This window comes from Rhineura floridana, chromosome 13 (assembly GCF_030035675.1).
Source record: "Rhineura floridana isolate rRhiFlo1 chromosome 13, rRhiFlo1.hap2, whole genome shotgun sequence".
Classification (NCBI taxonomy): Eukaryota; Metazoa; Chordata; class Lepidosauria; order Squamata; family Rhineuridae; genus Rhineura; species Rhineura floridana.
The window spans coordinates 22,130,212-22,156,023 of NC_084492.1; the positions used below are offsets into that span (position 1 = coordinate 22,130,212).

Genomic DNA, 25,812 nt, shown 5'->3' on the forward strand with positions numbered 1-25,812 from the left:
AGATTCCTCTGCTGTTGACAATAACATACTACACTTTTAAAGGCAGAAGTGCAAACAAAGCTACTCTAGAAGACACAGGGACTGGCCAGGCCATTCTGTCCCAGTCAGTTGGGGACCCTGCCTGCATCATGCAGACCCAAGGGAGTGTGTTCTTGGTCATGCTTTTGATTTGCATGGATTGACAACTGAATTGCCAACTGATATGGACCAGTGGTGGCTGGTAATCACTGGACCTGGTGGGACTGCTAAGGAAGTTGTGAGGAATCTTTGGTCCTCCAGATATTGCTGAACTACAACTCCCAGCAGCCCCAGCCTGCATGGCCAGGGATGATGGGAGCTGTAATCCAGTAACATCTGGATGGCCATAGGTTCCTCACATCTATACTAGGGACTATGTCCCATTGAACTCTGTGAGGCTTTTCTTTGAGTAGACATACATAGAGTGTGATATTTTTGACTAGAAATGGCAATGCTGAATATTTCTGTTTATATCCTACTCTCATTATGTCAGCCATATGACAAAAATACATACCTTTTTATACTGCAGGTGTAAATTCCTAAATTCTTCCTAGTAATCTGCATGTTGCTCTTCCTTGAAAGTGTAATCCTAAAACATAGATCATACTACCTCAATACCTTTTGTACCTTCTAATTAAAGATAAATCTTTTTTCTTTTCTTTTTTGGCTAACACATTCATACTGAGAGGACGACCCAAAAGGTTGAACTGGGTTGTGTTAGAGGACATCTCAATGCAATATCCTGATATAAATGCAAAGACAAAACCTCCTGTTCTAAACTGGGATGGGGTTACCACTTTTTTTGGGGGGGGGAATCTCCTAAGCTGCGCACTGTGTCTAGCAAAAGCAACAAATCTCTCTGGCAATTTATCTCTGCTACAGGAATTTGGAGTGTGCCCTAGTGCTTCCGTAGGAAGAAACTCAGCTGGTCTTTTTGTTTTAAAAGCGGTCAAATACACTGGAGAGCAGAGTGGTTCTTGGTTTTGGCTGGTGGCTATCTTTTTAGTACACTGAACAGCACCATCGGATGCATGTTTACTTGGAAATAAGCACCAATGAGTTCAATAGACCTTCCTCTCAAGCTGAGGTGCAAAAGTCTAGAGTGAGCCTGTGAGTTTAAGGGCAATGCTATTTGGAACAGGAGGCGAAGCCTAGTGGCATTGGGTGACTTGAAAAAGTGTGTGTGTGTGTGTGTGTGTGTGTGTGTGAGAGAGAGAGAGAGAGAGAGAGAGAGAGAGAGACTTAAGCCTTTCCTGTCTGCTTTCCAGTGCGGGATTGTCATGCTGGTGTTGGCTGCTTCTTCTAAGAGAAAGATAAGGAACTTATGGCCTTCCAGAAATTGTTGGAGCCATTTCTTTTTATTGTGCATTTATAATTATTTGTGCTCATCATGGTATCGGGGTAGTTATATGCGATCCACTTTCCGTACTGTTTGTGACTGCAAGCGCTTCAGGATGGACATACTGCTTCATTTCTGATCGGTGCATGTGCTGTTGCTTCCTGCAGAAATCTTGTAACTTTTCAGGCCACAGATGTTCTGGAGTTTGTTTTGGTCCCACTTTTGTTGTTCCGTAGTACAAGAGTGCACCTCCAGCAGGGATGGGAGAGAAATTAGATTTGGTTCACATTTAAAACCGAATTTATCAAATTCACACTTTCCAAAACAATATGAGAACCAATACACAGTCATCCTTCAAAATTTGCACTTATCTGAATTTTTGCGATGTGGCTCTCTAACCAACAGTGTCTACAAAAATGTATACATTAGGAGACAGTATGGCTAAAAATGAATATATTCATGAAAATAAAATACAAAAATGCATTATAAGAAGAAATTGCTTGCAAAATTGTGTACATTAGGCAAAACTGCCTACAAAAATGTGTTTAATAGGAGAAATTTGCACTACAATGCTGGAGAATTTTCATGAGGATTTTAAAAAAAAACACATTGCGAATTGCTGCAGAACGGAATTTAAGTTTGGAAAAATGAGAAACTGAGAACCAAAATTGACAGAAGTTTCCATCCCTACCCTCCAGATGGCAATAATGTGATAACTCTGGGGAAGCATCACAGAACAACTCATAAAGCTGAATGATGTGTGGGTGATCCAGGATAAATCCACCACTAACACATTATTATTGCATCAATGGCACGTTGCAGAATACACCTGCCAAAAACACCACTCTGGAGTACAACCTCGGACTACAACTTTCATCATTCCTTATCATTGGCCATCCACCTGCTCACTTCCCCGGCTGTGGGCTTAGTGAGTGGCAGCATCAGTAAATGAAGCCACTTACCATTTTGATTATTCCCATAACACTCTGGAGTGATGCAATGTCAGGCACTCTGGGGCACTGTGAGAAAAGCAAAACGGCAGGTGACTTCCGCTCCCATCGATAAGTCTGCAGCCAAGGGACTGAGCAGGTGGGCCCAGGCCACACATCCACTTTAGCTACTGCCCGTCTCCCCGGGCCACACTCTACCAGCTGTGTTTTACACCCTCCTTGAGGGTCTCTGCCGGGCTGGAAATGTGTCCTTGAACTCCAATAATACTGCTTTCTTGACTGGATGTAAGATAGTGAGGGGTGTGCTTAGAAACTAGCCTAGTGTAAAATTGGTATTTGATGCTTTGCCTGCTTTTGCCTCTGGCCCTGCCCACCATTGGCATGTGCCCCCCGGGAGGCTGCTCAAAAAGGAATGTGGTGCTTTTGCTGAAAAAGGTTCCCCAGCCCTGTTTTAATGGGAGGTGTCAGGGACTGAACCTGGGGCCTTCTGCATGCAAAGCACTGAGTTGTGGGCCGTTCCATAAAGTAGCCCCCCGCCCTCCTTAGTGTGAACGCAGCCTAATTCTGGTTTTGTCTCCATCTTCTTCCCTGCTGAATTCTACAAAGGCAACACTGAAACTGAGGAGGAGGAAGAAGCGGACAGCCCAGGCCACCCCCTGTACAGGCTGTAAGTAAGGAAGCATACAGGTGGTGGCTGGCTGAGGGCAGAGTGCTTGGTGGGGCGGTGCCCCATTTGTCCTCATGCAGAGGTTCCCAAACTGTGCCTTAATGGACCAGCCTCCACTGTCTGCAGGTGGAGGAACAGTGGTTTGGAGAGAAGAGCACACATTCACCACCACCCTGCCGAGAGAAACAGGTGGCAGAGTCTCTGTTGCTGCACTTCCAGTCAGGGATCTTCCTTGAGCCCTTCCAGGGTACTGGGGCCTCAGCAACTGCCCAAGGATGTCAACCCTGATATTGGCTCTGTATGAGGAGAGGGCAGCTCAGAAAACACCTTTCTCTCATTCATGAATCCAGGTTTCTCTTCCTCCCTCCAAGCTGACTTCTACATTTTGTACAGAGTTTTTGCACCTACATGATGATGTAAGCGTGGATGCTAGGATCACGGCCTAATTGTGTCTGTCAAAGATCTAGTTTGTATTGTTTGGTTAAATTTAAGGAGCTTGCAAATGATTATCTTCCATGGTGTTAACGTATGCAGCTAATGCATGAGTCATTTAAAATACATCCAGTTGGTAAGTTTGCAACAGACATCCACGTATGAGACAGCCCTCCTATGGCTTCAGTCAGGCCGCATCAGTTTGATCTGGGGCGGCAGCCTGGTGTTCAAAAGCTCTAGGGTTGTATGCAAAATAGGTTTGTATTATGTGTGCTTAAGGAAGAAATCCAAACGCACAGGTGCTTTGCAGTCTGCTTCATTTATATTTTTTCATAGGCTAACACCAGCTGTTCAAAATTGGATGATAAGTCTTTGGTAACAGGGCTCCTTCAAGAGACGTATTTGTTGTGCATTCGTCCTGATTTGCTTGTGCAAAGCTTACATGGAGGTTAGATTATATCGTTATTGGGCATTCACTCTGATTTGTTTGCAGCACGGTTATAGGACAATGAGCATTGATCCTGATCTGCTTGCAGGGTGTCTACATGTCTTCCTATTAGTCATTTACTCATCTCACACCTTTCAAATATTTGCACATCTCCCCATCACTTTCCAAACCACACAAAGTCAGATTCTTTTTTAAAGTGGATTTGTTGCACTAGGACAAGAGAGTGCTTTAATCCACTTTAATTGCACAAACCCAACGTTCTGGTATACACTCGAATCCTTGCCATGAAATAGTGACAGTCTGAAAGCACCCAGAGTGGAGCTCAGATTTTTTTAATTAGTTTAAAAACAGAAACAGTGGAGCTCATGAAATATCTTTTCTGGTTTTGTAGATTTATCTAGTTATTTATTTATTTAATGTATCGTTTGATTTATAGCCTGCCCTTCCTCCCAACAGGAGCCCAGGGTGGCTCAAGATTTCCTCTTGTGGTATAGGCAAATTTCAATCAGGACTTGACTCAGGCCCAGCACCGGCAGGGGGCCAAACTGTCACTGGCCGAGGGCCACTGGTGCTGAGAGGGGCCCCTGCTGCTGGGGTTAGGTGAGTGTAGCTTCTGCTCCACAATCTGAGCTGGCATTGGGTTGTGGAGCATGCAGCCCACTACCTGATCCTGACACAGATCAAATTTGCCCACCATATGTGTATGGGAAGCCTACAGGCAGGGCATGAGCACAATAGCACGCTCCCAGCCATGTTTCGCAGCAACTGGTAAGGTAGATGCATGCTGCCTCTGATCCTGCAGCAGGTGCTGCTGGTGGGAAGGAGCGGTGCCGCAGACCTGGCCATCTGGCAGCAGTATTGCTGCTATGCAACTGGATGGAGTAGGGGTGAGGCAGGGCGGTGGTGAAGTCAGGGTGCTGTGAATGCAACAGTGGCGCCAATATGGCACCTCTGCTGGTGCATAAGCAGTCCTCCCAGCCTTGCTGCCATTGTGCCCCCTCTCTGAACTGCCCTAGTACACAGCAGTGATGCTACTGCTGGGAAGCCAGGCCCATGGCACCTCCTCTGCCTGTTGGCCACTCCTGTCCAGGACATAGCATATATAGCCATCATCGCCAGTAGCCAGCCTTGGGAACCAGCCTGCCCCGAGCCCGCAGTGCCATACCAGGATTGCAGCAGGGACGTCAGCCCTTTAGGGAAGCCTTCTCCGCCATCTTGGTTGATGGCAGGGATGCACGCTGCATTCACAGGGATGAGAGGGGTAGGTGGGATGTGTGTGCGGTCTTATTGAAGCTTGCACTGACTGTATGAGGGAGAGGTGCCTGAGAGCTCCCTCTCCGCGATCCACGCAGGGTCGGGAGCCAACGCTGGTGCAGATTGCAGAATGGGAGTACTATCCTCCCATCCTAAGGAGGGGCGACTCAGGAGCCCCTCTGGGCCACAAGGACCCTCGGCCAGGGCCCAACCTGACCGCCCCTTGGTGCCAGCCCTGCTAGTAGCCCTAAATGTAGCCCTTCATGAATTTCTCTAATCCCCCTTGAAAGCCATCTAACATGGTGGACTATCACTAAATCTTGTGGTAGCAAATTCCATCCTTTAACTATACGCTGTTTGAAGAAGTGTTTCCTTTTGTCAGTCCTGATTTTCCCACCACTCAGCTTCATTGGATGTATTCATCTATTTTCTCCTTTGAAGCAGAGAGTTCCCGAATGGCAGCAATTTCCCCCTTCTGACATTATATGAGTGGTGAGATCATTCCATAGGAATGAGATGCAACTGGACTCTCTGAAACCAGGGAATACCGAAAGCTTCACCGTTGCCCAGGAATCTGCTTCAAGAGGATTCTGGAATAATAACTAGGATATCTTGTCCATCTACTCATAGGGATGGAGAGATCATCTGTTCGTTCATAAGTTCATTCCATCCCCTTTCCTCGCTTAACCTGCCATTTAAAAAAATTCTGCCTGAAAATTCATATGCAAATGCAGTTACATATGTATTTTATCACAAAATAAGTATTTTGTTTCCATGTATGTATTTATTCCTATAATATGCATTATAATGCATTTTGTTACATATTTTGAGCCGATAACTACATTTGGAGAAGGGTGAACTCCGATAGTTTATTAGGTTCGAATTCATACATTCGTCTCTGAGGCATAGAACAGGTCAGTTTCCCTTGGAGTTCATAGGAACTGAATTACTCAAGCATCCCTAGTTACTTGCCCACTGCTCTGGAAGCTGATGGTGAAAATACGCCTCTATTGTTATGAGTGGCTTGTGCCCTAGGCATCCCAAGTCACAGCTGTACAGAACCCAGAGCACAGCGGAGGCAGAACATAGCCCTCATGGCTAATAGTAGGGATGGAAAGATCTATCAATTTTGGTTCTCTCTATTTCTCATTTTTCTGATCTTAAATTCAGTTCTCCACATTTCTGTAGCAATTTGCAATATTTTTGAAAAAAGATCCTCATGAAAAATCTTTTGTATTTTAATGTGAATTTCTCCTAATAAACACGTTCGTAGGCAGTTTTGACTAATGTACACATTTTTGCAAGTACGTTCTCCACATAATGCATTTTTGTATGTTATTTTCACGCATACACTCATTTTTATGCATACTTTCCCGGAACATATGCATTTTTGCAAATGTTGCTTAGTTGGAGAACTACATTGCAAAATTCGGATAAGTGCAAATTTCGAAGGATGTTTATGTTTGTTCTCATATTGTTTCAGAAAGTGCCACTTTTAACTTGAAATGAGAACTGAATCAAAATTCTCACCCATCCCCAGCGAGTAGCCACAGATAGCCTTATCCTCCATGCATTTGAGATGGGTGATCATTTGGAGAAGTCCTCCCGACAGTCCCACAGGTGCCGCAGATTAGTTCAACACTTTCGAATACACTTCTTATTGAAATTAATGTTGTTTCGTCATTTGCTGGCAATGTTTTTGTTCCCATCAAGTGTTTTTAGAGAATTAATTTTATTCATTTTTGGTCATTGGATCCTGCACTTCACAATGTTATTATGTTTTATTTATTTATTTCAGTTATTTATCAATTTCTTCCCATGAAACATCCTGAAGTGATTAACAATAATAATTATTTTTAAAAATCATAAACAGTCAACATATACAAAAAACAATTTCAAACCCAATACAGATACAGACTGGTATTTATTTCATTTCATTTTAATGAATGTTTGTTGTAATTTGTTTTTGTTTTAATTTGGTGTATACCTCCACAATATTTTATTATGAGCTGGCAATTTATAAATTCCTTTGTATATTAAATCAGGGGTTCCTAAACTGTGGTCTGTGGAGCACCAGTGGTCCATGAGCATCATTCAGGTGGTCTGCGGCATCTCTGCTTTAAATATTCATATTGATTTTAATTGTGTTTTTAGTGCTTCTTTTATTTCGTACATTGTATTTTACTGCATTACAATGTGAATTCTACGGAAGGCAAATTGTTATACAACAATATACAATATAAGAAAGAAAAGAAGCAACAAAAATCACACAGCATCTAAAACAGCACATTACAATGGCTACAACAGGCAGAAAAATCATTAAGTGGTCTGCCAAGACCATCATCAGTTTTCAAGTGGTCCATGAGGGAAAGAAGCTTGGAAACCATTGCTTTAAATTGATAGAGCCAAAGGTTAAGAAGTGGGACCCTATATCCGTGTTTGGATTGGACATGGGTCCCAGTTCTTAAAAGGTTAAAGATGAGAGTATACTCTGAGTGACAGCAACTCTCCAGAGTCTGGGGGAGAGATCTTTTATTTTTAAACGCAGACGCCAGGGATTGCCAATTTAGACACCACACTAGCTTTAGAACACATGTTTTGTGCTAACTTTGCTTTGGCATGATGTCTAAACTGACAAACTGTAATTACAACCATTGCTCTGCACCTAAAGATGGGAATGCTGGGCAGATGAAAATGGAAAGCAGACAACTGACTCTAAACCATGCTTTGCCTCCATTTGGAACCTCCAGGCATGGTTTGGATGCTAAATTATGGCTAGTGCAAACCATCATTTGGTATGATGTTTGAACCGAGCCACCGAACTGTATGCAAAAAAAGAAAAATCGTACAAATTTTCTTAATTTTGAATAATTTATACAGGTTTCAGAATTCAGCTTTCCTTCTTGTAGAATTTGGATAATTACGCTCATAGGAATTTGTATAGATAGTTACAGAGTTCACACAGCCCAGTGAGTAATTAAGAAATTTCTTAATTAATGTTGTGAATACATTATTGTACAGAATGTACTATTAATAGACCAGATGGCTGCCACATTTAAAATCGTGCGCATGATCAAGACACAATTAAGAACGTGTATTTATTTATTTATTTCATCTGTATCCCACCTTCCAGAGAACTCAAGGAGGTATATACAGTGTGCCAATGCAGTCTCCTATCCAGGCATTAACCAGACTCAGACTGGCTTAGCTTTGCTGTATCATGCACTTAATGGCCATGCTCTGAGATCGTCGCCATGATCTTTCAGGGCTCATTCATTTCAATGGGAGGATTAAGCACATGCTTAAAGGAAACTCATGGGACTAAAAGTACTTTGCTCTGCTTTGGCTGGATCGAGTTCAGCATGTTCAAAAAGAAAATAAAAGCAACTGTGACCTGCCACTTCTTTCAATATGCTTTCATAATTAAATATGTATAGTCACAATTGGTGCTTTCTTGCAACTTGCTACCTTAGCAATGCATTAATACTGTATTGCAAATGGAAATACTGCAAACGGTTCAGAAATACAGTGCTTACTGTTAGAATGTACAAGCTCCTCTCCCTCCCATTATAATCTTTTTCTTTTTTAAAAATACTCCCCACAAAAGATTGATAGCTTGTGTGAAGATTGGCTGTAATCCAGGGCTCTGTTCAAGTTAACAAGCAGAAGGGCCCCCAAAGACACACCCACCATTAAGTCCAACGTCTAAAATTGCCTTTCTGAACCACTGGCCCTATATGATAAAGAGATCATACCTAATTCATTGCCTTTTTGTTACAGTGCTGGTTGAGGAGATGATGTGGATTATATGGGACCACAACAAAGAGATCTGTAGTATCTTTAAAACTAGCACAGTTATTATGGTATCTCATGGTTCAATCCTTGGCATTTCCAGGTAGGGCTTGGAAAGACTCCTGCCTGAAACCCTAGAGAGGCACTGCTAGTCAGTGAAGATCAGATAGACTTCAAGTTTACAGGATCTACTTTAGGGTTATCCCCCCGAAAACCTGACATCCACCAACTAGAGCTATGTGCAAAGGAGTGGCTCAGGGTTAGGGACAATGGCCCACTTCTAGAGATGGGGGAGAAATTTGATTCAGTTCGTGTTTAAAGGTGAACCTACCAAATTTGCAGTCTCCAAAACAATATGAGAACTGAAGTTCAGCCATCCTTCAAAATTTGCACTCCTCCAAATTTTGCAATGCAGTTGTCCAGCCAAGTAATATGTACAAAAATGCATATAGTGGGGTAAATTGTCCATAAAAATACATATATTGGTGAAAATAACATACAAATGTATGAGGAAATTGGTTTGCACAAATGTGTATATTAGGCAAATCTGCATACAAACACATTTATTACACACATATAAAATGCTGATGAATTTTCATGAAAACTTTTTTTTAAAAATTGCTAACTGATGTTGAAATGTAAATAACTAAGCTTAAAATCGGAAAAATGAGAAACAGAAATTGACAGGTGTGCCCATCATTCCCTGCTGCATCCCACGGGTTCTGTACTAGGAGGACCTGCATATTCAAAGTACAAGTCTACCTTTACATCATGGGTGGGATATCTTTTTTCACTCCGAGGGCCACATTCCCTTCTAGGTCATCTTCTGGGGACCACATGACAGTGGTGAGTGGCACCAGAAGCAAAAGTGGGCGGAACAACGAATATTAATTTCACCTTTGTACAGTAGGCTAGTTTCTACACACAATCACATATCTTTTCCCATCCAAGCAAGCAAGACACTATTGGCATTCAATGATATATTCCAGCCATGCATCAACACTCAAGGAGGGTGCGAAGCAAGGCCAGGAGGGGGTGTGGCCTATAGGGAGGCCTGGAGGGCCAGGGCCAGAGGCCTGGAGGGCCAGGGCCAGAGGCCTGGAGGGCCGGATCCAGCTATCAAGCCTGAGTTCCCCATCTCTGCTTTACATTATTATTAGATCAGAGATTCTAAGAACCTAATTTGGAAAGAGAGAGAAAAACATCTCTTTGGTCGCCATTGTTAGAACAATTGGGAATCAGGAAAGTTTGCTAATCTAGTGCAAGTCATCCAGCGATCCACCATTCAATTCTGATCTATCTGCTGTTCACCCTTGTAGACAAGGGCTGCTTCCAGAGAACCTGTTTATTGAGCATTCATCCTGATTTGTTTGCACAAAGTTTGTTGGGAGGTAAGGATGGGGGAGACATTTGATTGTTCATATTTAAAGGCAACCCCACCTGATTCGCATTTTCTGAAACAGTGTACTAACTGAAACACAGCCATCCTTTGAAACAGGCACTTCTCTGAATTTTGCAACTGAGTTCTGTAGCCAAGTCATGTGTACTTAAATACACATACTAGGGTAAAATGTGCATATACATGCATATATTAGTGAAAATAACATACAAACATGCATTATATAAGGAAAAATTGCTTTGCAAAATATGTTAATGTTAACATAGTGTTAATATAGTATTAATTTTAACATAGTATGCTTTAATTTGGATTCCTCCATTGAGCAGGGGGTTGGACTCAATGGCCTTATAGGCCCCTTCCAACTCTGTGATTCTCTGATTATTATTAGTTAAATTTATAACCTGCTCTTCCTCCCCAAGGAGCCCAGGGTGGCAAAATTGCTTATAAAAATGTGTTTGTTAGGATAACCTTGCACTGAAATGTTCATGAATTTTTGCGAGGCCTTTTTTTTTAAATAGCAAACTGAGGATGGAAACATAGATGGGCCCTTTGCTGGAGTGTGAGCCCTTGGTAGATACCCAACCCCTGGTACTGGTTCTGGAAGTATTGGAGGGGTTTGCTGTTCCTTGTTTTGTTCTGCAAGCTCAAATTCCCTCTCTTACTATGTGAAATTGCTGTTTCCGTCTGAGCTCCGAGTCTCTGCCTTGCATAACAGTCAGAAGTGTGGCGAGGCGCTTCTTCTCTGTCTAGCTGTGTGAAGCTTAGACTTCACCTAATGAAATGCAAGCCACATCACCTAACACTGGCAAGACAGAAGGAGCAGGATGTCAGAAACAGAGGAAAGGCAGAGGGTTTAGAGGAAGTTTTTAAAAAATCAGAACAGACAAGCTTGAAATGGAACACTGAAGAGGGTGACCAAGTGCAAAAGAAAGGCAGGGTTCCTGTACCTTCCCCCCCCCTTAATAATTGGGTACAGTGGGGTAGGCAGAAGGTAAATTGTGGCCTGCTGATGGACCACCTAGTGCTTCCTGGTTGCTGGGATTCTTGCAAAGAATGCTGGGATGCCTTGGACCTTTGTTTCATTCGGGAAGACACGTCTTCTGTCCGTAAGCAAAGTGCAGACTCAGGGTCACTTAACGCAGATGAGATGTGCCTTTTAACTCTGAAGGGTTCCTGAGTCTGTAGTTGTGCTGTGTACATTTTAAAATATACTGGCAGGACCACAGAGATTTTTTGAGTTTGGAAGCTCAGTAGCCTATACAAGATTAAAGCAGTAGAGGATGCTCCACTGGGGCAAATGGGGCACTCAGCTACCCTCCACCTGCCTTTCTTACCTACAACTAGTCCAAGGGGTGGCACTGCCTGTCAGATTCTCCCTCCTTAGTCTTAGCATTGCCTTGTAGAACTCAGCAAGGAGAAGGATGGGGGCAAATCTAAAATTACTTGGCTCTGCCTGTCATTGACTCTGGCTCCACTGACTGTTGGTCTCCCTGCCTTCCACCTAGGGATGGGGAAAAATATTCGCTAAATAGGATTTATTACTGGATTTTGACATAATCTGACTATCCGCATTGCTTTCAGACCGGCACTGATTTCTTGCGGTGGGTCGCAACTGTTATCGGCACAGGTTGTTGGTGTTTTTCTTTTTTAAAAAAAATCCACTCCAAATTTTACGTTATATTGTCTTCAACTTTTCTCTAAGTTGATGCATTCTTAACTCAGTGGAACAAGTGGCTACAGCGTAAGCATTTTCATTAGCAATTACGTTATTTTTTTCCGCTAGGAAAAACCCAGTGAATCGGCAATTGTGCAAACAATTGGGAACCAATCGGTACTGAAAGCCAGACTGTCGGAACCGAAATGGATAGGAACCAGCTACCGACCCCCATCCCAACTTCTGCCCTAACAGTTCCAATGGGCACAAGCCAACACTGGGTTGAAGTCAACACACCCCAAAGGGAAGGAACAGGAAATTTTGTTAGGTGCAGCTCAACAAGGAGGGGAGAAGAATTATGTATTTATATCTCACCTTCCTGCCAAGGGAAGGGCAGCGGCTGAGTGGTTTGCATGCAGAAGGGCCCAGGTTCAATTTCCAGCATCTCAAGGTAGGGCTGTGAGAGCTCCCTGTCTCGAATCCTGGAAAATTGCCACCACCCAATGCTGAGCTAGATGGACTGATGGTATGACTCAGTATAAGGCAGCTTCCTATGTTCAAGGCGCTCAGGACAGTGTACATCAGCCTACCTCTGCCCCACCTCTCATGTAACTATTACAACAACACTGTGAAGTGGGTGAGGGGGAGAAAGGCTGACCGGTCAGCCAAGGAGCTTCCTAGCTGAGAGAATTTGAACTCTGATCTTTCGCTCAGTCCCTGTCCAACATTCCAACCATGGTACCTCTCTGGTTTTCAAAACAGGGCACTTGCGTAAATTCCTCCTCCTACACATCCGCTAAATGGCGTCATCTCCTCCTTTGTCACTGGTCATCCGCAGCCTAAAGGCAGAGGATGAACAGCTGAACAGAATACTGAAAGCCCCAAGCTGAAAGCTGGGGTGGCATTGCATGGGTGGCATGGGAACCAGAGTAGTGCAGCTCCTTCTGGTGCTGCTGGGGCAATCAGGGAGATTAGATATAGTACACAAAAGGTTATGCCTTGCAATACTGTAAGGTTATGGGGGGAAGAAAGTGTGGATTTATAGTACCTCCTTGCCAAGCTTTTGTTTTCAGAAAATCTCTAAATAAAATCACATTTCCAAAATCATTAAGTGCTCAGTTGTTGCATTTTTATATATATAAGTACATTTCTGTTCTGAAGCCAAATTGCTTCTTTACAACTTGGTGGTAGTTTAAAGAATAATGTTTTTGTCAAAAAAAACTTTAATTTTTCAAATCATTAAAGTCTGACATAGCATAATGCGATTACAAATTCCTATCCTGGTAAAATCCAGGAGGAATGATGTAGTTATAGTTCAAGGGGGGAGGGAGGAAGCTAGAAGCCAAAAACACACACACAAAACATCTCTCCTTCACATGTTTTGCTACAAGCAACATGTGAGAGCAATATGAAGTCTCATCCAGAGAGAATCTATTCTATTTTGACCAATAAAATCACAGCACTAGGGTGCTGAATGCCCCAGAGGGGCTTTCCCCAAAGAATCCTGGGAACTGTAATTTGTTAAGGGTGTCTGGAATTGTTTGCTCTGTAAGGAGTACACTACAGTTCCCAGGATTCTTTGGTGGAAGACATGTGCTTTAAATGTATAGTGTGGATGCGATCATTCACATGTCTGAGTGCTAAACTTCTCCTGTTTAGATTTTAGGGTCGCTCCTCCTTCTGCCCATCACCAGTCCTTGTTGCCACTAAGGGATGAGAGGACATTTTATCTTACGTAAGACACAGGTAATTATCCCTTCTCAATTAGACCCTTGGGCACTGAACTCTGGAATGGTTCGTTCACTGACCAGTGGCAAAGCAAATATGTGCTTATATAATTGTTTTGTTTTTGCTGTTCAGTCCTTGACTAAACCTGTGCCCTCATCAAATTTAATGAGCCTGTGGTTGAACTATGGGCATAGGCATTGATCCTATGCAATCTGAAGTTGGTGGGACTTCCTGGGATTGGAGTGAAGGCTGGACAGTCCTCTGTTTGAAGAAGTCCTCCCTTTGAAGTGCTGTCTGGTACAAGTCCAATTTTAAGATAAATAATCTTAAGAAGAGAGAGCACAGGGTGGGAGTGGACTTGAAGTTGCCCACCAATAGCTGCTGCAGAACAAACTTGAACCCGTACACAGGTCGTCTAGTCACAGTCTTCTCCACTATAGTGAGATGCACTGTATTTCTATTTGAATTATAGTCATTATTTCCAAATTGACCGCCATACATATAAAGTAGATTATGCAAAGTTTATGCAAATCTGTGTCCTTTTCCCCCCGTTGCTTGGCAATGCATAAGTGCACACCCTATGGGAAAGTTAAGCATATGCATTAGAATTGAGAGGACTTACAACATTCTAAACTCCAGCTGAATTGTGTGCCGTTTTAGTTGCTGGCTTTATTTCAAAATGATCTCAACCATAAGAGAAAAGCTGACTCACATTATTGAATATCCATTATAGATGCCACTCTACTACTAAATATTGCTATATATTTATGCATTTAGATATGTCTTCCACATAGCTGTTGGGTTCTATTTTGTGTCAGTCTACCGCTGCCTCTTTGCATGTGTCCCATAAATAGGGGGTTCCTGATCCTGGAATGATGCGCCACCACACTCAGTTCTAAAATAATGCTGGGTTTGCATGCAGTTGCACCCATATCATTTTTCAAGGCAGGAGGAGCCCTGAGATGAGATTGTGAAATATGCAACCCCAGATCTACAGGCTCTGTCTTGTGATATGCTCTGTCCTGGATTCTGTCACTTCAGAATACAGAGAGAGGATTGCTTGTTTGAATATTGCTGGTTTTAACCTTTAAAGCCCTAAACGGCTTGATCCCTGAGTTCCTTATGGATCACCTTATTCCATGCTCCATTCAGCATCTGAGGCCTTGTTCCAGGTTCCTTTGCTATCTGAGGTACAGTGGATGGTTATAAGGAGCAGGGCATTCTCAGTGAAGGTGCTATAGGGACCGTGTGCCCTACTTTATAGAGGAGAGTCCTCTGTTTGAAGGAAGATCTGCAGGAGGGGCCTTGAAGTTGTCCATCAACACACAGTTAGCACTTGGACAGCACACTGAGCAGGCACACAGGTCACCTGGTCTTTTCCAGGCCTACTATGGTGAAATGTAGTGTCTTTTATGTTAAATCTGCAACTTTCTATATAAATTAGCATGTGCAAATTTTCTATAAATCAGTGTCCTCTTCTTATTTTTGTGTGATGCATTTTCTCTTTCTTTTTTGGCAATGTGTAAGTGGCTACCTTAGGTAGAATGCCATTAGCTGAGATAACCAGGTCTTGATACTGGATGGTTTTAGGTGCTTGGTTTTAGGTGCTTGATTAAACCACAGTTGTTCAAAAGGAGGCTTTTGGCTCCATTTTTTGTGCTATATTCACATTGTTCTCTTTTGATCATTATTTTGTGGGTTGCGGTTATTCCTATTTACTCATGTTCTTGGCTTGTTGTGTTAATGATGTTTGACCACGAGAGCTGCTTTATGCATTGGTGTGTGTATTAGAGATGGGGGAGAAATTCAATTACGTTTGCAGTTTGAAAAAAGGGGGGAGATTAGACAAATCAGGCATATGTCTTAAAAATTATTTAAATTGTCATTAAAGAATAGGTGGTAGAAGTAAAGCACTAATTTGCCACAGGTCAGTAGCCATTTTGCCACATGTGAGTGATGACCATGTTGGACACGAAGGGAATAGATTATAGGGTGAATACTTTATTTTATTTTCATTGAAATATTTATAGTCCTCTAAACATATAATGAAACCATAGCATCATGCAAAATTAAAACAAAACAAAACAATGTAAAATACAGTTCTCATAAATACTATCAAGAAATACTGTCAGTTAATAGACCATGGGTGAGGAACCTCCAGCCCTTGGGCCAAACCTGGCCCACCAGGGGTTCCAATTTGGCCTGTGAGGCTGTTTTCCCCAAGCCACACCCACCTGCCCCACACCTGACATTGTATATCCAATAGACTCATCTCTCTGGAAAAGCCTGCAGAATTTATTTATTTTTAAGTCCTAAAAAATGGAAAGCCATGAAAGCTGCATTTGCTTTTACTTTGGTCACAGTACTATGTGGTAATAAAAACGACTTACGAATAAAGTTTGTGAGAAAATGAGAACAGAAGGTTCTGTCTCATTTTCAGCATCAGTGTTTTCAACACCTAGGATTGCCACCACCTCCTCCTCAGTATTGCTCTTTTCCTGTTGCTTGTGTCTCACAGGAGCTAAATGAGGAGAAACAGATTAAAAGCATACAAATATGGATGAAACAAAGATAAAATGCAATCTATTGAAATAATTCTCTGCCTGAAGAAATACTACTCTATTCCTGTTATTTTCCCTCTATGACAATGGGGGGGGAACCTCTGATCCACAGATCTAATTCAACACTCCAGGCCTCCTCTCAAGGCCATTTTGGCCAAGTCACACCCACCTGCGCTACACCCAGGGGAGGCTGGTCCATTAGAGCAAATGGGGCACTGCCCACTAACCTCAGTCTGCCCTCGGTCAGCCCCTGCTTGTCTGCCTTCTTACATACAACCAGTCCAGAAGGTGGTCTGGCTGTCAGCTTTTGCCTTTGTAGAATCTGGAGGAAGAGGAGGAGGAAGAAACTAGAGGTAGCTGGCTCAGCCTGTCATTGGCTTTGGCTCCACCTACTGTTGGGCCTCCCTGCCTTCAGCCTCACCAGTCCCAATGGGGCACCAGCCACCACTGCCAACATCTGATGTCATATATATGTATGTATGATAAAGATGTGGCTAAGCTGAAAGGGGGCTGGTTTGCAAAGCCCTGTGGAAGTTTTGCAGATGCTAATTGTCGGTCATGTGAAGCACCATGCACAAGACTTCACAAGAGCCAGTGGTCAGCCAATTTTGGTTCTTGGGAAGCTCAGTGCAATGCACTCCACAAAAAGCACCAAGGATCAGCTGATGAATCTACTACCCAAAATTTCATTTTAGTGCCAAGTTTCTTCTCCCCCACCCCACCCCGGTTCACTCTCACTTTCATTAGTATGGTTTTATGCACACCAACACAAGTGATTGAAAAGCTCTTATCTCAGGCATCCTACCAGATTCAAGGAACTCCTTGCCTTGAGAAGTGTTCTCTTATTTGCCAAGGTGATAATGAAAAATAATTGTTTGGCTAGTGAATTACCAATGTTACTATTAAAAGATTCCCGTGTAAATCCAGAGTGCTGGTTTTCATTCTAGAGCCACCAGATGGAGACTAAGCCTCATATATCTGCTCATTTCAGCCTTGGAATTTCTCCAGCTGTCCTGATCCAAAACGTCCTCACTTTTGTTTACAGCCTAAGTTAGGGATCAGCAACTAGGTATCCCTCAACCAAATCTGGTTCCTTGAGTGATTCTAATAATGTTTCAGACCCACTACTTCTGCAAAAAAAGAGGAAATAATATTACTGACTGACTTTTCAGCAGTGTGTTACGGGTTACTGAGATAACAGGTAAACACAATGAAGAGTCTTGTGACACCTTAAGTATGAACAGATTGATGGTGGATAGTCTTTTATGGCACCACAAGACTGTTTGTCACTTTGCTGCAGCAGCAGATGGCTACCTCTCTGGCAGTTGAGAAAATGTGTGTCAAACACCATGAACGCCCAAAACTTTGCTGTGAAAACACTCAAGATACAACACTCTGAATAGGACCAGCATTCGATACCACCCCTTGTTTTGATTATTTATATTTATATTCACTGCTTTTGGGGGGGGGTTAAAAATGAGGTGCCAGTACTCATATACTGATAAAAATGCTGTGGGCGCCAACACAAAATGGCTGCCATGGGCAGGAAAAATAAAGGTGATGGTACTCATCTGGTCAGTACTGTCACACACAAAAAAGTGCTGTTTATATTTATGTATATATCACCCTCTTGCAAAACATCAGGGTTGTGTTCAGCAACATAAAAACATTTTAAAACAATACAGAACAATCATTAAAATGACTGGCTACTCAAAAACCGTTTAAACAGCTGCACCAGCCTATTGGTTTGTTACAGTTACCCTGGGCTCCTTTGGGATAGAAACTTAATTTGTTGATGATGATGATGATGATGATGATGATGATAATAATAATAATAATAATAATTAACTTGGAAATGTTGCTCACCTCTGCATTGTTTACATAACCAATGGCCGGTGTGTGTGTGTGTGTGTGCATGCCACGTGTTTCATTGTAGCATCATTACATTTTACTCAAAACCAGCACTTTGGTCTGTGGGATCTCCTCGCTGCCTCCCAGTGTCTCCTTATGTAACCCATTGCACTTGAAAGGAAGGTACTGACCCTGCCACACATCCCTTCTTGTGTAGAATCCAGTCTATTAGCATAGCTGTTCTTGTTCCAGACTCTGAAGTGTCAGGTTTTCTCAGACTAGTTTAGCATTCCACCCAGGGTTACAGTCTTCCTTTGGAGAAGGTTCTTCTGAATATTAATTAGATTCTCCCCATCTGGGATTGAAATCTTCGCCAAGAAGCTATTTGGCTGTGAGATTAAAGTTCTTCCATCTCTTCGTAACACCTTGTTACTTTGTCATTCTGAGAAAATCCTGTTCTTGTCGTGTCGTCATGTGCCTTTCTCACAGCGGTCACGAAAACAATTTCCTCAATTCCATTGCTTTTATTTAGTGCCTGAACCATCAGAAACAAATTATTCTGGACTGGCTGGGGCTGATGTGCGTTGTAGTCCAAAGCATCTGGAGGGCCCCAGGTTGGCAAAAGCTGCCATAGGAAGTGCTAGACACATGCACATTCACGCTCAAATTTGTGGGGAAGAGACCTTCAGGTTTTCCCATACATTGAAAGCTGTGGGGTGCTTGCACTAAAGCAGGCAAGAATGAAAAATGTTAGGTAGAGTGAGGTGGCACACCTCAGGTCCTGACATGGCAAAACACCAGTGGCACATTTCAGACAGCTGATGCGGGAGAGGGTAGCTCCCCCCGTTAACCAATGCTCATGAGCTTTCAAATATTCTCATCCTTAGACTAGATAATGGAAGGTGCTTGCACAGCGACCCTTATGAAAACCATTTGGGATGTTGCAAGCATGTCCTCACCCTGAGCATGTGGCATGTTAGCGGGTATGCAAGGGGTGTCACTTAAATGAATGTGAATGAGGGCCTCCCCCTCCCCCGAAGGTTCATGGCTCAGTGGTAGTGCCTCTGCTTTTGCATACAGAAGGTTGCAGGTTCAATCCCCAACATCTCCAGGTAGGGCTAGGAAGAGCCGCTGCTAGTCAAAATAGACAATACTGAGCTCGATGGACCTATCATCTGACTTGGTATAAGGCAGCTTCCTTGCATTTTGCATGGCTGAGGAGAACGATTTTAAGTTGCTCTGCACAGTAAAAGCACCATCCAAATTCTTCTCCTCCTCCTCCTACATCAGGGGTTCCCAAACTGTGGTCAGTGGACCACCAGTGGTCCATGAGCTTCATTCAGGTGATCCCTGGCATGTGTGTGAAGAACACTTCACAACCTGAATTCTACAGAATTCCATGGAATTCAAATAGTAATACAACATACAATATAAGAAAGAAAAGAAGCCATAAAAATACAATCAAAATCATACTGCATCTAGTATGGCACATTACTGTACAATTGCTACAGTAGGCAGGAAAAAAATCATTAGGTTGTATTCAACTAAGCCCTATTCAAAGTAGACCTATCAAAATTAATGAACCTAAGTTGGTTGTTTCCATTAGCTTCAATGGGTCTACTTTGACTAGAATTACACACTACCCATTAAGTGGTCCGCCAAGATCCTTGGCAATTTTCAAGTGGTCCAAGGGGGGGAAAGTTTGGGAACCACTGTTCTACATCATCGTCATCATCACTGTTAAACATAAAAGAGTAATTCTAGAAAGCAAAATGAGAAGATGTGTATATTACCAAGCCAGGTTCAAGGTCCTTGTATTAATTTACAAAGCCCTGATCTGCTTAGGACCGTCTGAACCCTTATATCCCAGCTTGATCACTGAGATCATCTGCAGGAGTGGCTTTGGTCGTCCCGAGTTGGCAAGGCTCATTTAACATTGACACGAAAACAAGCCTTTAGTGTCATTGGCCCAGTTTTCTGGAATGCTCTGCCAACAGAGTTTCGGCAGGTGTCTTCTTTTGTAACTTTTAAGCACCTGCTGAAAACCTTTCTGTTCCACCAAGCTTATGCAGGCAATTAAGAAGATGCTTTTCCCCCACAACAATTGACCTTTGTTTTTATTGTATTTTTAATGTGTTTTTATTCTATGGTTTTTGTTATTGTTTTAAACATTTTGTAAACCGCTTTGGATGTTTTTAACAAAATAGCGGTATACAAATATTTTTTATAAATAAATAAATAAATATTAATTTAGCTTCTCCTCCAACTTTTGTTCCTTCCAGGTAATATCATTGGCTCTGGCATCTTCATTTCACCCAAAGGAGTCCTAGAGCACACAGGGTCAGTGGGACTCGCTCTCATAATTTGGGTGCTTGGAGGAGGGATTGCAGCTCTCGGGTCATTGTGTTATGCCGAGTTAGGAGTTACCATCCCTAAATCAGGAGGGGATTATTCCTACGTCACTGAGATATTTGGTGAACTAGCTGGGTAAGTGTTGCTTCAATATAATAACGCTGAGCGGTGTTTTTTGTCTCATGCTTTTTGAGTGTTCAAGACATGACCTTGTTGATCCTTACAACAATCCAGTCCGGAAGGCTGTATTGTCACGTGCTCCCCACTTCCCCAAGCAGTGAGCTGTTCCAGGTTCAGCACTATCCAAGTTTGACATCGGCCATGTACGCACCATACATTTAAAGCACTATTATACCACTTTAATAATGTCATGGCTTTCCTCAAGCATCCCTGCTGTTGGAAGCATCCCTATTCCCCTTATAGAGCTACAGTTCCCAAAGAGGTTTAACAATCAATTCCTCTTTCCAGGGAGCTCTGGGAACTGTAGCCCTGTGAGGGGAATGGGGGTCTCCTAACAGCTCTTGGCACCCTTCACAAACTACAGTTCCCAGGATGCCTTGGGGTAGACCATGAATGTTTAAAATGGCATAATAATGCTTTAAATGTATGGTACCGATATGGCCTTCCTTTGGAGGAGAGAGCACTGAGTACCTTCAGCATTTTTGCTATGTTTGGTTTCAACAGTATACAGGGAGTGCCTAAGTAGAAGCAAGATGCATATACACTTTTACCAGGCAACAAATCCACTACTTCACATCAGAACCACATTAAGAGGCACCCTCCACCCCAAGATGCTCCCAGATTTCAGCTGATTTCAGCACTTGCCCTCATTTTCTCTCCATCTGCTTCTGCTTCTCTCGGGTGGCCATATGTCCTCCCTTAGAGAGGACAGTTGTCCATCTGAAGAGCTGTCACAGAATAATTCTCTCTTTGAATGGTTGGCTGTCCCAAGTCTAGTTTAATGATGAAGAACCCCAAGGGACCTTGAGGTTACCCATCCACAATTAGCAGCTGGACAGAGGACTGAGCAGGCACACAGGTCACTGTGATGCGTCCTTCCCTGGCTCTCCCTGTCAGGTTCCTACCTGCTCGTGGTTACTGCCTGTCTCTAGGCACCACCAGGGACTCCACCAGTCCGGACCACTCTCTCTTATGATTTCTCTCCCCGCTCTAGCACAGATCTCAACAGATCCCCCTGCTAGGCAACCACCAGTAACGTCCCAATACTAGTATTCCCAGAGACTCTGAATACTGGTATTGTTATTCTCTTCACCGCTGCCACCATTTGTTACAGTTCCCCTTCAGCCTTGGTCATTACCTTACCCTCCCTTCTGGTCTGTGAAACCCCAGCCAAGGATCAGGCCTTTGGTAAACCAAATTAAGTATTTATTACAGATAACAAAGCTAACAAGATTAACAAGATTTCTTCTTAAGGCACATAAGCATATGGTTTTACTCAATACTAATCTGAACTCCACCCCCCTCCTTCTTCACTCTCTCCTGGCAAACAACTCTCTCAAACCCCACCAAGCAATCCACTCTTTCTCTTCTCCCCCCCAGATTCAACTCTCACTCTTCCTTTTATACATTCAGCCATTTTAAACACTCAGCCAATCATCTCGCATTCTACTGCTCAGTCACTCCCCCTCCTCTTTCACTCCACTTACCATGTATCTTCTAAAACAACAACACTTACCATATATACATTAATATAGGAACATCACAGTCACCCACTTAGTCTTCCCAATTACGGTGAGAAGCATTGTATTCCTTTTAAGATCATAGTAAATATATCTAAATTTGCATCTATACATATAATTCAGCATATACAAATGTCACACAAATCTATATCATCTTTTTTGGTGATGCATTTCCTCTTGTTTGGCAATGCATAAGTGGCCACCTGTGTCTGTCTCTGTTCCAGAAAGTGCTTCTTTTTTGTTCTCACCTTTACTCGCTCTGTCTCTCACTTGCAAACATGCGCAAGCACACACACACACACACACACACACAATCAGCTTCCTAATGGCGGCTGGTGGCTCCATGTCCATGGGGCAGTGGAATCCACTCTGGGTTTTAGTCTAAATTTCCAAGGAAGTGGGTTGGACAGAGTGGATTCCACTGCCCCACAGACATGGAGCCACCAGCAGCCACCATAGGCCCCTACTCTTAGCTGTGGGGAGGAGGATGCCATGTTCCAATTCTGATAGCTTCCACCATTCAGAACACTTAACAGAAGTCTCTGTTTCGTGAACCCATGAGCTCCTGTGGAGCAAACATGCACCAGCCATTCTGGATTGTTAACCAGCCATCTCCCTAACCAAGGAAGGTTGCCCAGATACACTGTAACTGCATTATTAATTCATATTCCAGATTTTGTGGGAGATGGGATGCCGAAAGGTAATCTACTTGGTGAGCTCACGGCAGAGGAAAATAGGAAGCCACCTTAGATGGGATCATGCTATTATTTGTCCGTCCAGCCTAGTGTTTGACCAGCAGCTTTCAGCCTAACTTGCCTCACAGATTGTAGTGATTAGGGTGGGGGAAGAACCATGTAGACCAGGGGAGGGAGCCTTTTTCAGTTAGGGCCACGTTCCCTTCTAGGTAGCCTTCTGGGAGCTCCATGGCTGTGGTGGGCTGGACAACAGGCAAAAGTGGGTGGAGCAACAAATATGAATTTTCCCTTTGTATCGAAAGCTCATTCCTGCACACATGTCATATTTGCAGCCATCCAGTCAAGCAAGAAGCATGGTCAGAGTTCAAGGGCACATTCCAGCCAGGCAAAAATATTCATGGAGGCTGCAAAGCAGGGCTGGGGCTCAGGAGGGTGTGTGGCCTGGAGAGAATCCCAAGGGCCAGAGAGAGAGGCCTGGAGGGCCGCAACCCTGAGGTAGGCCACTCTGAGCTCTCTGAGAGAAGAGTGGAATGATTTTTTCAAAAAAATAAAATAGAATACCTGGCCCTTTTTAAAACTCGGAGATGCCGGGGATCGAACCTCAGATCTTCTGCATATAATGCCTGTGCTTCGCCACAGAGCTACAGGTTCAAACCTGGGTCTTCCCGGCTCGTACATGTCTTACTACAACACTACACTAGCATCCGTAACGCTCTCCCGTGCACAGTTCCTATTCTTGTAATTGGGGCCTGAGCAGCTGGTCCTGGCACAGTATGCTCCCAAAGACATCATTTCATGTTCAAAGGCAAGCATATTAGTTTGATTTGTATCTGAATGAACTAACGAGGGGATTTCTGTTACATTCTGGATTGCTGATGCAATGTGGCCAAGTGGAGGAGAGCATCTGCATACAGACAGATTTCCCCACCCACCCATATTTGCTCTGGTAAATAGCAGGGGCAAACCTGTATGTGTAGGCAAGTTGTATTTTGTAAAGCTCACCAGCTCACTGTTAAGATTTAGCAAGGACAAAGATAACTAGCAGGATGCTTCCCTCCATCCCGCCCCACGCCCCACCCCCCACCCCCTGGCTGGCCCTGCAACTTTTGATAATTTCCTGGGCCGTGCACCTCCTATAAATCAGTATTTATTGCAACTAAGAAAGAGGCCAAACCAAGAGTTGTAAATGAACATGTAAAAATGGAAAGCTTTCCATGTTGTTTCCAAAAATTTCAAGCTTACGGAGGCACTAACTCTACCCTCAGGCCAGCAATCACTCAGCAGAGAGATCATTTTGCTTTGCCTGTACAGGCCCATTTTTATTGAGGTTGAAGACAGATGGTGGTTTTTAAGAGAGCCAGACCTAGCACAAGGGAGACATTGCTTGCCCTTGGGCTGTGCAAGGCTTTGTTTTGGCCCACTCTTGCCTCTCTATCCAGCCTTCCCCAATCTCGTGCCCTCCATATATTCTGGGCTAAAACTCCTATCAGCCCCAGACACCAAAACATCTGGAGAGTGCCAGGCTGGAAACCGATGCTCCAAACAAACAGGCTTTTGCAGATTTCTAAACACTTATTTAAAAACAGCAGCAGCAACAACAACCCTTACAAAAACTATTTTAACAGATGTGAAAGTGTGTGTGTGTGTGTGTGCGTGTGCATGCTTGTGTCATCAGTGAAGGGCAAATACCCTTCTGCTCCATTCAGACAGTTCAGTTTAGCATCTTCCCAAAAATGCAGAAAATAGCTAGTGTTTTTTTCCTGAGCCCAATTCCAAATTTGGACTCTGTTATATCATACTGGCATTACATTACTGGGAGAGTGCTGGGTCTCAATACACACACCCCAACCACCCTGTGAGCCCCCTAAACCATGCCTTGCTGCCCCTTCCCTTCCCCTGTGCTTCCTGATGTCTGGAATGCTGCCATGGTAGCATCCCAGGTACTAGCAAGTCTGGGAAATGTAGTTTTTAGAGGGTGCAAGTCCATGGTACAGATGTTGAGTGCCTTAGAACCCTGATTTTCCAAGGTTCTAAATTGCACGACATGTGTAGAGAAGGATGCCTACTTCCAACTCATGAAAGGAGACAGAAAATGTGATGAGTGGCAGAGTTAGCATGCTCATTCACCCTCTCCTCTCTCACGTGTTGATTAAACACAGAAGTAGAATGTATGAATAGGACTGAGGGCAAACACCCATCCCTAATCACTCATGGCCTGAAACTGTCTGCACGCGCTAAGCCATGGTTTTGTTTGAACTCTGTGTAACCCACAAATATCCCTACCTTAAACAGGAGAAGTGGGCAGGTTCAGTCTTTTCTGACAGTGTGATTGCCATCCATAGTTGCACTGACAAGAAAAAGAAACAAGGATCAAAATTAAATGTATATTGAAGGGGAAAAAATAGTTCTCATATATTACCAGAACAGATAAATAAGAATACTCTTAACAATCTGGTTGCTATTGCTTCATAGCAGTAAAGAAATTACAATATCTCCTTTCCCCCCCCAGCAATTAACAGGGTGCAACAACAACAAAAAATACAATACAAAACAATGAGCTCACAGTCCTTTAGGTTTGCTGCTATTCTCTCGTGCAGGAAACAAAATCTTCTTTCTTTGTTGCTTGGCTCATAAAAGCAATCAAAGGAGGCCTGTGAATAACACAGAGTTTGTTCGCCAGCTTCCTCTTCTTGAGTTGGGCTGGTCTGCTGGAATCTTCCCAGAGAAGCCAGCCCACCCGGAAGGTTACTTACTGAGCATGCTGCAATAGCTGGTTCTAGCAAGAGAGGGGGAGGGTAATAGCCACACCCAATGCCAGCAAACACAGGCATGCTGTATTTATCATTCTTTTTAACAATGCTGGTAACAACAGCTGAAGCATGGGTTACATATGGTTTGGTCAACAAACCATAGTTTGGAGCCCTGGGCTCATACTGGGGAGAAGGGCAGGATATAAATCAAATAAATAAATA

At 43.3% G+C, this 25,812-nt stretch overlaps 1 protein-coding gene and 1 long non-coding RNA gene across 2 annotated transcripts in view; one reads left to right on the top strand and one right to left on the bottom strand.

The window, feature by feature from the left end:
• Positions 1–25,812, top strand: part of SLC7A10 (solute carrier family 7 member 10) — a 50,557-nt gene that overhangs the window by 5,778 nt on the left and 18,967 nt on the right. The window contains exon 2 of the mRNA XM_061593702.1: positions 20,376–20,580. Coding sequence (XP_061449686.1) covers positions 20,376–20,580 — 205 coding nt within the window. The remainder of the gene's footprint in view (positions 1–20,375; positions 20,581–25,812) is intronic.
• On the bottom strand, positions 1,372–25,535 carry LOC133368969 (uncharacterized). The gene is made up of 4 exons (XR_009758799.1): positions 25,404–25,535; positions 25,124–25,187; positions 16,072–16,202; positions 1,372–1,606 (listed from the first exon to the last, which is right to left on the bottom strand). It is a non-coding gene; the product is annotated as an uncharacterized LOC133368969 (long non-coding RNA).